At 39.9% G+C, this 12,974-nt stretch overlaps 1 protein-coding gene across 20 annotated transcripts in view; it reads left to right on the forward strand.

Annotated features, from left to right (window-relative positions):
* The window catches only part of LOC123507636 (plasma membrane calcium-transporting ATPase 2-like), a 227,727-nt gene that overhangs the window by 193,547 nt on the left and 21,206 nt on the right, over positions 1 to 12,974 (forward strand). For 15 of the 20 annotated variants that reach the window (XR_006675696.1, XM_045260674.1, XM_045260675.1 and 12 more), the window contains 7 exons: positions 4,809 to 5,029; positions 5,906 to 6,106; positions 7,789 to 7,800; positions 8,016 to 8,033; positions 10,935 to 11,164; positions 12,365 to 12,500; positions 12,736 to 12,870. Coding sequence is in view for 19 of the 20 variants with exons in the window: in XM_045260674.1 (XP_045116609.1) it covers positions 4,870 to 5,029; positions 5,906 to 6,106; positions 7,789 to 7,800; positions 8,016 to 8,033; positions 10,935 to 11,164; positions 12,365 to 12,500; positions 12,736 to 12,870 (892 nt within the window). In the remaining variant the exon portion in view is untranslated. Of the gene's footprint in view, positions 1 to 4,808; positions 5,030 to 5,905; positions 6,107 to 7,788; positions 7,801 to 8,015; positions 8,034 to 9,390; positions 9,543 to 10,934; positions 11,165 to 12,364; positions 12,501 to 12,735; positions 12,871 to 12,974 lie in introns of those variants that run through there. The other 5 variants (XM_045260681.1, XM_045260684.1, XM_045260685.1 and 2 more) reach the window with 5 other exon arrangements.

Here is a 12,974-nt window from a genome sequence, read left to right on the forward strand (position 1 = left end):
GTATCGGTTTTTTTTCTATATATAGTATGGTTTGTATGTATGAATGATTAGCCCTTAGCATTCCATTGAAACTTATTTTTATATATGTTTAGGGTTTATTAATCGTATCTCCTCTTTCTTTTTTCTCATTCTCGTGCGTGCCAGGAGACCAAAAGCCAAGATTAAGTTGTAAATATAAGTAAAGTGACATCTCCGCAACATTGAAGTCAGGATGTGTGTCAGAAATGTACCGAGAGCATTTAATCATAACCTTAAGTAATATAGAAACCTTAGTACTCAGAACCCCTTATCAGTTATTAACCTCTTCAGTATCATGGCACGCTTCTATATTCATTCTGCTTACTATTTGGTGATTCTATACAGCGTGGGAGGATTAAGATGGTGAAGACTGTGGCCTTTAATCTTCTAACCTCAATAGACCCTTCCTAATGTCAATAAAATGGTCTAATCGTACACAAATTTCAAGGTAAATATGTGTTCCATTATTGAAGGGGTTAACATTGGCATCCTCTTCCCTTTCGCCATCTGCACCCTTGGAAAAAAAAAAAAAAAAAGAAAAACTTCACTTCTTGCTTTATTTTATCTGTAAACGTACTCGTCATTTTTACTTTCGACTGATTAAAAAAGAAATAAAAACACTTACTACACACACACACACACACACACACACACACACACACACACACACACACACACACACACACACACACACACACACACACACACACACACACACACACACACACACACACACACACACACACACACACACACACACGTCATAACCTCTAACATTCTTAACTCACCTGTCAAAACCTTCTGTCTGTCTGACGCACGAGACTCACGCACTAATCACTCACCTTTTACCTGCACTCGACGCTTCCTTCTATTTATTTATTCATTTACTCTTTTTATACACGTACATCACTCGATTTTTACAACTATTTCCCTCACAATGACCGTCCTTTCTTTCCTCTGGTCTTTAGCTTCACCTGTGTGCGTCATATCGTGTGTACATTAAACTTAAATACACCTTCAATCGGTCAAAAGATGTAAAGGTGCATTGTTAATTTGTTACCTCCCCATCCTCTTCTCTACCTCATCCACCTCACCTGTCCACTTCCCAGGTGAGGCAGGTGAAGGAAGGCGCGGCTGTCACTCTCTTCACGCAGCACACCTGGCTTATTAGACACTTGTGTGGGTGATTACAGGTGTTCCTTTGTCACGTGATCTATGTATGAGTCATTGTCATTTGTCTTTTTGTATTTGGATTGTTAACCCCCTTCAGTACCACGACGCGTTTCCATATTCATTCTGCTTACTATTTAAACAGCTTCAAAAACTTATTATGGGTATTGAAATTGTGAAGACTGGCCATTAATCCTCTGATCTCCATAGACCCTTGCTAATGTCAATAAAATCGTCTAATCGTACTCAAAACTCAAGGTAAAATTGTGTTCCAGAACTGAAGGAGTTAATGTGACGAGTAGTGGAGGAAGACTAGAAGAATTTGTTAGTTATTTTATTTTTTTATCTGTTTTATGTTCAGAGGAGGAAAAGGAAGGAAATCGTTTAAGTAATAGAGGGAATGATAAAAGGACACGTATTTTTATCTTCTCTTATAGATTTGATAAGTAATGAGATAATACACCTTGATCTCTCTCTCTCTCTCTCTCTCTCTCTCTCTCTCTCTCTCTCTCTCTCTCTCTCTCTCTCTCTCTCTCTCCCCTTCCGTTTTACTCAGAAACTTAAGAGGAACAAAGCGGCAGACTCATTCTACAAAGCCTAATGAGTCAAGTTCAGTGAATGAGGTGTTGTTATGTGAAGCGAGACTTTTTCCTTCCATCCATCAGTCCATCCATCCGCTGGACATCATTGGCGCCTGCTTGGGAGGAAAAGTTTCGTGCGTCATGGTGAGATGAAGACACGTGCCACATTCCACCAGCGATAAGATTAGGTGTTTTGTTTTGCTTTTTTCTTGTGGGATAAGGTGGTGTCACATTCCTTTAGGTGAGATATTTGCTTATCTACGAGTATTCGCCCCTCCCGCAAGGCAAGACACAGCCCACGTGCGTCTGGGATCATTATGACGAGGACTCTTCAAATGTCACCATCGTCGTCATTCAGAACTTGCCCGGAAAACAGCGATGCGTCAGTCTTATTTTTTGCTTTCTCTGATGTTTCGATGCTTTTATCTCGGCTTCTTTTGTTTGATTTGTTGTAATTTTATTGTACTTTTATTTATTGTAATTTTCAAGAGTTTTTTTTGTTTTTATTATGTGGGAAACTGGCTAAGGGCAACGAAAGTGATTAAAGAAAAAGACCCACTGAGATGCTAGTCCCCGAGCTGCGTCGATAGAGTTAACATAAAAAAAAAAAAAAAATAAATAAATGGGATGTCTTGAAACCTGACTCCTAATGTTCCTGATTGTGGTGACCGTTAAACAGAGACTACACTGTTGACTGGAAGAGCAGTATGAGAACCCGTTGCATTGTACCTCATTAGCCTTTTGAAATTGTCCTAATGAGAATACGTTTCCATCTTTCGTTGTGTATCAAAGTTATTTTTATTGTCCTATCACTCCATTGCGATAAGGGAGTTTTAGGTGTCAAGAATCTACTTCCGTCGTGTTTAGCCTTCATCAGCATTGTGTTTAGATTTTACTCGTGTTTACTGATCAGATTTCATGAAAGGTGCCTCAAAAAACCCGAAATGTGTTGCTGTGTACTGCTGTAAGGACCTTATCGTTCTCCTCGGCTTATTGCATCCTTTGTGTGGCTCATCCGCTCTTTGTGTTGCTTCTTTCTTTCTTTCGCCGCCACTTTATGAACTCTTTCACTGGGAAACTCTACAACACTGCTTATTTTCTTATTATTACCGTTTTTCGTGAGTAGTAGTAGTAGTAAAAGTTGTTGTTGTTGTTGTTGTTGTTTTAATTATAATAATAGTAGTAGTTGTAGTTGTAGTTTTAGTTGTAATAGTAGTAGTTTTTGTTGTAGTAATAGTAGTAGTAGTTGTTGTAGTTGTAGTAGTAGTAGTAGTAGTAGTTGTTGTTGTTGTTGTTGTTGTTGTTGTTGTTGTATTTGTTCGTCCATTAGAGTTGTTTGAAGGTAAAAGTATTGAGCCATGGGAACAAACCACCTGCATTACCTCAGCAGTTATACCGTGCCTCTGACGTCATTAACAAACACACGCACAACTGAAAATAACTGGATATATTTCAGTGAGCAGGATTTTGGTATCTCCCTCCGTAACTCCTTTGTAGTTCGTGTGACGCTTGTGACGCCGCTGTGACGGTGAAGGACAGACGAGGGGCGGTGGTGGTGACCCCCGTGATGCTGAGATTGCTCTTCGAATATAAAATTTATTTACACATTAGACAGAGAGAGAGAGAGAGAGAGAGAGAGAGAGAGAGAGAGAGAGAGAGAGAGAGAGAGAGAGAGAGAGAGAGAGAGAGAGAGAGAGAGAAAGGGGGAGGGGCAAAAATACGGGCACATATATACAGTTCCATACATTTTCAAGCACTTTTTTCTTTGAGACTGTCATTAAATATTTTCCAGGTTTTATTTCCCACGAGGCGAAAATCCGTACCACAAAGGAAAGCTAAGGAAAGAAAGAAAATTTTTAAGTTATGATAGGATGGGTAAGAGAGAGAGAGAGAGAGAGAGAGAGAGAGAGAGAGAGAGAGAGAGAGCAGACAAATGAGGGAAAGCTTAAAGGAAAGATGAGATAACAACATCGATAGTCGTACACAACACGCCCCTTTGACGTCACGCCATCCTGTCACTCACTGAACCTACTCTTCTTCTTGCTCTCCATATATTTCAACATCTTATACTCTACAAACAGGCCAACTGCAATCTTTATAAACGTCAACTCTGTCCGCATGTTAAAGGAGGAACCGTCTCGAGGGGAATGGAGGTTAGGGGTGGCGGTAACCAGACAACGTGCGAAGTCTTATCGAAAGTGTTTTTTTTTTTTTTTTTTCTCCCGATTATTTTGGGTTTTAGTATTTTCAGGGTTTAGGGATCTCATCATGGTGTATAAATAGATTTGTACCACCGCTGCTACTATTGCCAGCAGCAACAGCAGTAGTAGTAGTAGTAGTAGTAGTAGTATCACCATAATTGTTATTGTTATCGTTAATCAGTTTGCTGCACCCATCAAACAAAACACATTGCTATCAGTGAATGAAGTATCATGAGGGTGGTGGGGGGAGGGCTTACACAAAGCATCGCCACACACCTGTTGCCACACCTGCCGCCGCTACTGTATTGGCGGCGCCTTTTTTCACCGGTGTTGTTCACGTTCATAATAGCCTGCAACACATTTATTTATTTTTATTGTCACCATTTCAGAAACTGTGTGTGTGTGTGTGTGTGTGTGTGTGTGTGTGTGTGTGTGTGTGTGTGTGTGTGTGCCATTCACCAACGGTCATTCCCTTACGGAAAGACCTTGGAGCTCTTAGTTACCGAGGCCACACACACTACTCACACCAGGACAGCGAGGCCACGACCACTCGGGACATTCCGTGCCTCCTTCTGGAAGGTCAGTAAGGGCTCGCTCATTTGCCTCGCCCGGCCTGGGACTCAAACTCGGGCCTTCTCGGTTCAGAGCCGAGCGTGCTGACCACTACAGTGACTATATAATACTATGCAGTGTGTGTTCAGTTGCGCTACTTCATTTTTTTTTTTTTTTTTTCTGACATTCCTTTTTATAATGATTTGTTCTCGTGTGTGCGTGTCTTGTTTTTTTGCACTGTACGGCATGTTGACCCTTGCTAAGAGTGTGTGCTCTTCTTCCCCAGGGACGGTGTAGCTGGGGTGCCGCGCGCCCGGTGACGGGGTGAGGAGCGCAGCGCCGGCACCATGGCCACCATCGACGGACGCCCGGCGCAGTATGGCATCACGCTACGCCAACTGCGCGAGCTGATGGAGTCGCGCGGGGTTGAGGGAGTAGAGCGCATCCAACGGGAGTATGGCGGCACATTGGAGATCACCAAGAAGCTTTACTCCTCCCCAACCAATGGTAGGAGTCCCCACCGCAACGCCGCTACTACTTTGTATAAAATTTCGTCAACATTATCAAAGTTTTCAAGGATGATTTTAGTGACACCGTAACGATGTATCTGTCATCAATAGTAAGACAAATACCCTTGATAACCCACTGATCTATCTCTGCTGTACTTCAAAACAGCCTTAGGGAACGAAATTTATGTGAGGAAGAAGGAATGTAAAGAAGAAAAAGAATAGGTAGGAATAGGTAAAGAGAACACGTGTAGAAGAAACAACAGGTATATTGGAGAGAAAAGGAAGCATGGAAAAGTAGGAATAGGTGAAGGGAAGATTCGCAGAAAGAAAATGTAAATAGAGGGTGTGCGGAGAGATAAGAATAGGTGAAGAGAAGATATACGTAAAGAAAACGTGTATACGAAAGAAAAGGAAAAGAGAGAAATAAGAATAGATGAAGAGAAGATGCGCAAAAAGAAAAGGTAAATAGGAGAGAAAAAGGAGATGTGGAGAAATAGGAATAGGTGAAGAGAAGGTGTGTAAAAGAAAGAATATACGAATAGGAGTGAAAAGGAGGCGTGGAGAAGTAGGAAAAGGTGAAGAGAAGATGCGCAGAGAGAAAATGTAAATAGGAGGGAAAAGAAAGCATGGAGAGGTAGACATGAGTGGAAAAAAAATGTGTAGAAGAAAGAGAAGGTGAATAGGAGAGAATAGGAGACGTGGAGAGGTAGAAAAGTAAACAAAAAATGTGTAGAAGAAAGAGAAGATAAACAGGAGAGGAAAGAAGACGTGGAGAGATAGAAATAAATGAAAAAAAAATGTCTAGCAAAGGTGAATAGGAGAGAATAGGAGGCGTGGAGGAGAGAAGCAGCGTACACGACTCCTTCCTCTGCAGGGTTGAGTGGGAATGCCAGTGACATGGAGCATCGGAGACAGACTTTCGGCTCCAATGTCATCCCTCCTAAGCCCCCGAAGACGTTCCTGACGTTGGTATGGGAGGCACTGCAGGACGTGACGCTCATCATCCTGCAAGTGGCTGCCGTGGTGTCCCTGGGCCTCTCCTTCTACAGACCACCAGAGGAAACCATAGTAGGAGGTCAGTTGGTGTGGGGAGGAAAGACGGCAGGCAGGGCCGTGGTTGTCATAAGGTCTCCAAGTGGAAATTGTGAATGATACAGATAAGAATTTTTTTTCATGTATTTGATTTTATGTTGAGAGAGAGAGAGAGAGAGAGAGAGAGAGAGAGAGTGTGTGTGTGTGTGTGTGTGTGTGTGTGTGTGTGTGTGTGTGTGTTTACTAATTACTCAAGTATTTCAATTATTGCTCTCCTTTAGTTCAGTTCATTAATTTTCCTGATGAATGATTAAGTCTAGCCTGAATTTAGACACATTTAGACACTTGCAGTTAATTAGAAGGTGTAGCAGATTTGTTCTTTGTTGTAGCTCACCATTAATCATGATCTCTAAGACATTCATTTCAAAGTTACAAGGATTTCTCCAGAATTATACTCATTTCATTCATAGTTAAAGAAATAGCCATTATCTTTGTATTTTAACTCATATTCAGCCTTTGAACTCTCTCTGGAAGTCAGTTTTCACAATTACAGAGAACAGTAATGATATACAAAAATACATTAATTTGTTGCTAGGACTTAACCCCTTCAGTACCATGACACATTCCCATGTTCATTCTGCTTACCATTTGGTGAATTTATATAGCTTCAGAAACTTATTGGGGCTTTAGAATAGTGAAGATGAAGACTCTGGCCATTAATCTTTTGACCTTTCCTAATGTAAATAGTATTGTCTAATTATGCCCAAAACTCATGGTAGAAATGTGTCCCAGTATTGAAGGGGTTAATGCCATGACACACCACTGTACTTATCATCAAAGTTGTTTTTATAATTTTCATTGTTTGGTTAGAGGTTTTTTTTTTTTTTAAGCTTGATACTTTTCAAGAAATGCCCCAATGAAAGTATGAAGCCAGAAATCATACATGTGGCCATTTCAATATAATACACACATGTACTGTATACTTGTGTCTACTAATGAGTATGATTAACATCTTTATGAGGAGGAAACTCAATGCCTAGTTGTGTACGTATTGTGAAACACCTCCCGTATGTCCCCCCTTGCTTAGATGTGACTCTTGAAGCTCCACCTGATATGGAACTTGCTCTCTTGTGTATAGATATGATTAGATGAGTTCATTGGTTTCCCATGTCCCCTTCAAAGTCTGATTGGGTAAGCAAATTGACGTGTTTGACTTGTTTCTGCTTTACTTTATAACATATTTGCCCTGCTTTGTGTAGGAAATATAAGAGAAACAGTTTTGCTACTCACAGTGATTATTGATTAAATGAACAGTTTTGCAAAGCTTCCACACTTTTAACATGTTTGATATTTGGAGTGAAGCTAAGACCACTTCATTCTGTATTTGTGGTGCTGTTCTCAAATTGACTGTATGTGTGGCTGTGCTATGCATGTCAAGTTCAAGAAGGAAGATTAACATGGCATGATAGGCATTGCTTTTATTTATTGGTTACTTTTTTATACAGGCAAGTAATGCATTGTTTCCTTTCAGTACAACTATGATATTGATGATAATGTGCTCTCTCTCTCTCTCTCTCTCTCTCTCTCTCTCTCTCTCTCTCTCTCTCTCTCTCTCTCTCTCTCTCTCTCTCTCTCTCTCTCTCTCTCTCTCTCTCTCTCTGTACCATTGTAATAACTAACATATTGCTTTTCTCTTTCCTTTTCTTGCATGACCTTCTCTGGCAGCAGCAGCAGAAAGTAAGTAAGCCATTGCCTTTATGAATGTCTGTCCTGTTAGAGGCAAAAATATCATGAATAATAATAATATATACACATATATACTAATACTCATATACAAGTATTTTTTAAGTGATGCATATTATAGTTGCATTTTACGAAACTGGCTTTTAAATAGTTCTAATTTTATGTGTATATCAATATGCCATTCTACTTTCATGACCAATGGCGTTTAGAGGGAATTGCTGACGAAGGTAATGAGAAGGAAAGAATCCCCAATAAAGAATGCATTATTCTGTATTGTAACTTAGTAAAAGTACATTCTTAACCAGCTTCTCCCTTGGATAAGTACAGTGTAAAGACCCTCTTGTAGCCCTCTCTGCAGCCTCAGTCTTAATGCAACAGGAAGATACTGGATAATTAAGAAAATGAATGACTCGTAATAAAGAAGCCATTAATTTGACTTACTTATTACTGCTAACCTCAGCAAGAGCCTTGAGTCACAAACAACAGAGGCTGTGGACCAAATATTAACAACTTTTGTATCTAAATTTTCTCCGTAATTTCTAAACTCCATGAAATGATTGACGGTACAACTTCCTGCCGCTGAGTCACTGTGATGATGGTAAACGGCAACATTCGGAGAGTAAAAGTAAAAAAAAGTGTCCATTGAATTTTGTTAAGCAATGATTCATGATATAAGATCTTCATTCTAAATGTTCAAAAATATCAAGATTCTAAAACCTCATCCAGTCCAATACCTTCATAATATTAAGACATTTGCACAGCAATGGGTCAGTTTGTGGAAGCTGTACTGCACGTGGTAACTTCATTAATATTTGAATGAGGATCCGTCACTTCCCAATGCTTTGTTAAATACATACATAACTAGACGCCAGCGAGCACCAGCTAAAGTCTGCACCTGTAGCGTGTCTTCACAATGCAGACAGAAGCCACAGTTTGAGATCACAGGTCATTGTGTTGTGCCTTAACTTTGTGAGGATCCACTGTGTGTGTGTCTGCAATCCAAACACAGTCAGGCTTCACAGATTGTACTGCTCTTCTCTCCGACGATATTTCAAAAGTTGCCATTTCATATGTACAAGCACAGTTAATGACAGATTCTTCAAATATATTTAATTCCCTTTTTAAAACCAGATCTTCCTGTTTAACCCTGAAATGTCATAATAACCTTAACAAGAGACCATCTATGAGATCGTGATAAGACATAATAACCTCGGTGAGGAAAATATATTGTGATGCTTTGCCTCTTTACCTCTCTGGCAGAGTCATATTTTATATTTCCTCTTGTGTTAAGAGTATTCCCCAGTCTCCATCATGCTCAAGTATACTGTAACCTTCAAGAACCTAAAATTAAATAAATACCTTCAGCCATAAAATGATACATTCATGGAATAACTAAATGAAGCTATGTACTCAGCAAAACCCAGTATCCTTGCTGTTTCCTCTATTGGTGCCATCAGTCACAATCATGGTTAGTGTGTATCTATTCTCACCACCAAATCATCTATGAAGTTTCTTGCTTTTGCTTTTAATGTTAATTATTTTGTACATAAGACTAGTGTTGGCACATAGCAAGCACAAGTGGATGTCCAGACCCCTTGTGTAGTGGCTTCCTACTCCCTCCTTGTGGTGTAGTGCAGTTGGGTCTTCACTCACAGTAAACACTCACTCCAGACAAGCCAAGCTAGCATTCAGCGGGCATCTTCAGATCTCATTTCTTCAAGCTGTCACTAAACCAAGTACTTGTGTAACTACATCTTACTCACATTGCTGCCACAGAGACATCATTGAATCAAAGCTCTGTGTGTGTCAAGTCAAATGAGTATCATTGAATCAAAGCTCTGTGTGTGTCAAGTCAAATGAGTCTTTTTATCACATTTATTGATTTTTATATATGTTTATTTACTGTATATGCAGTTATTTTAAGACTGCATTTAACTGAGTCCTCATACTGAAACCAGTGATATAACATGAGCACAATATTGTGGTATTATTCAAGCAATTAGTATTTCAACATTCCTGTCTGTGCACATTATTAATTTCTTTTATCCAGCTGAGCCCTTGTCAAAATTAGTTATCAGTCATTCAGTTAAACATCATGTCTAATTTTCCTGCCCTGCAAAGAGTATACAAACAAGTGCACTGTGAGATCTCAAGCCAAGGACGTTGATGTAGTGTTTTGGAAGTACGTAGTGTCAAGGGAAAACAAAAGAGTGTCATTGATCCCAAGGAGTCGATACCCAGCAATGTGCCACCACACGCAACACTACTTAGGTCGATGTTTTACCGTCTTACACTATTATCCACAGTAGATGTTTGTGTATTCAGTGCCCAGTATAATCCTCCTCTTATTCCCTATCTTATTACCTCTGACAAATGTGTTATTTATAATATATATTTTCCTAAAGAGAGCCTAAATATCCATTATAAAGTAGTGTTTTGAGTGTGGTCATGAGTGTGTTCTAAAGGAGCAGCAGTGGTGTTGAATGAGCATGACGAGTGTGGTGTGTTTCTGGGATAGCTTGTGAGTGAGGGAACACTGAAGGAAGGTCAAGGAGTCATTCTTATTGAGTGGATGAGGCAACCTTCACCACATTACCTGGTGATGTGGAGCTTTGGGAGATTGTTGGGGAGGATCAGTTTACCATGAGATGTCAATGATAAGTCATAAAAGTATTGTACTATTGCATCTTTGTATATGTATATGCACATAGTATGTTTCTGTACTTCACTTGCTTGCCAACTTAAGACTGTAGTCGCTAAATTCATATGTTGATGTGAAGATAAGTTGAAAGAAGGGGAGGCAAGGAAGGCAGTGTGTTTGGTGGACCTTGTAGGGATTTCAATAGATGCCCTTCATGATTTATTTGTACTTAGAAACTCTTAAAGACAGCAGCAGTAAACATAGCATTACCATTGTGTCACACAGCTTAGTTATATACCCCTTTCCAGGCTGTACATGTTATGATTCATGGAGTTGAGGTGATAAACATTTGTCCTAGTGTTGAATGTCACTTTGAGGTATGAATAGGTTGATGCTGTCCAAAGAAACTTGCTCTCTTCTTCCCTGTAAAAACTGTAGTGGCTGAGGAGGTCACATGATTAGTAGATTAACCCATTTCTCCTTGCAGTGGGCCATCACGATGAGGGTGAGGAGGAAGCTGGATGGATCGAGGGTGTGGCCATCCTTATTTCTGTGGCAGTTGTTGTTTTTGTCACAGCCTTTAATGACTACACAAAAGAGAAACAGTTTCGGGGACTACAAAGCCGTATCGAGGGCGAGCACAAATTTTCGGTTATTCGAGGAGGTGAAGTTCAGCAGATAGGCGTTGGGGATATTGTCGTCGGTGATATTTGCCAAGTAAGACCTGATTCTGTTCTGCCACCACTCTGTCCGTCCTCACCCCTCCTGTGTGTGTGTGTGTGTGTGTGTGTGTGTGTGTGTGTGTGTGTGTGTGTGTTTAGAGACCATCTGTGCTCCTTGTTGACTTAGTTACTTTCCTTGTAATGTAAACCACCAGACTCACGTATGACAGCTTGTTAGCCTGATTAAAGTGCTTTTGATGTTACATTGGTTCACTATAGCAGTATTTATCATTGCTGATGAATGGTGAATGAAGTAAATGAAACTAAGTTAATGTAAGGTTTAAGTCAAAACTGGTATCTGAAGTATAATTAAGTACACTGAGAATGTTAAGACAATTTTAACTCATCCAGTATGGTGTGGAGAGTTTAAGAAGAATTATTACTTATATATGCACAAAGGATAAGAATAATGTAATTTTGTGTATCAGTCTTTTAATTCACTTGAGTTCATTATGACTTTTTTATTTTGATGTGGAAAGGTTCATTAGTGCAGTGACGGTGGGTAGGGAGGTGTGGGGGTAAAGACTGGCTGAAGTGACTGTAGGAGAGGTACATCAAGGAGCAGCAGCTAGACACATAAGAGGCTTGAGAGACGAGTGGTCACATATAAGTTTTACACGTTCTTCATAATACATTGGTGCCTAATTCAAAACTACTAACCTTTCTTTATCTTAAGTAATGTACAGCTTTATATAATTTGTCTGTTACACTGATCCCTCTAAGTATTTCATGTCTTATTTACTTATTTGTTTTTTCTTACTTTTCATGTTTTGATAGGCAACATAAATTTGGTGTTGCCAGAAGACCTGAGCTGACTCTTGTTATGTTTCTTTGCTTTTGTGTACATTTGCTACTGTAGATTTCCTTAGCATGTTCATGACTGCCTCACAGATTCAGGCATGGGTCAAACCAGGGTCTTCTGAGCCACCTCTCATCTTAACGTCTCCATCTTTTATCATCTTTAGTATGGATTTATGCATCAACCATTAAGCTATTTAAAGAATAATCAAAGTGCCTAAACTTTCATATTTCTTAGTCAATAAAAAAGAAATTATCAAAGGTATAGTAACCTGTCTATTAAATGACAAGCTTTTATTTTGTTCACATAGTCAGGCATTTTCAGAAAGGAACACATTTTTTTTTTACGATTTATAACTCAGGAATGAACTGATGCTTCGTGTTTGTGTGTTTCCAGATCAAGTATGGTGACTTGTTACCGACTGATGGCATTTTGTTACAAAGTAATGATTTGAAGATCGACGAGTCCTCACTAACAGGAGAATCAGACCATGTAAAGAAAGGTGTTGACCTTGATCCTATGGTGCTCTCAGGTAAACAGTGCCAAGATGAAGTGTGTGTGTGTGTGTGTGTGTGTGTGTGTGTGTGTGTGTGTGTGTGTGTGTGTGTGGGGGAAAGGTAGTTCTCGTGCATAGATCAATATCCTTTGCAGTTATGACCTTAATCTTTGCAGCTACAGATGAGTTACGACTCCTCCCAGGAGAGGCCTTGATGTTGCCATCTCTTGTGAAAGGGAAAAGGTGTTTACTGGTGCAATTTTTCCTACAGGGACACATGTAATGGAGGGGAGTGGCAAAATGATTGTTACTGCTGTTGGTGTAAATTCGCAGGCAGGTATCATCTTCACCCTGCTTGGCGCCGCTGCGGATGAAGAGCAAGTAGAGGCCCGGAAGAGGAAGAAAGGTAATCTGTCATGTGCTGAGCTAAATACCCCAGTGATTGAAAGCTTCCACTAAATTCAGTTTCTCTCTGTGGTTGGTACTATTCTAGGTGATTAGTGTTGTAGG

The sequence above is a fragment of the Portunus trituberculatus genome, chromosome 23 (genome assembly GCF_017591435.1).
Source record: "Portunus trituberculatus isolate SZX2019 chromosome 23, ASM1759143v1, whole genome shotgun sequence".
Lineage (NCBI taxonomy): Eukaryota > Metazoa > Arthropoda > Malacostraca > Decapoda > Portunidae > Portunus > Portunus trituberculatus.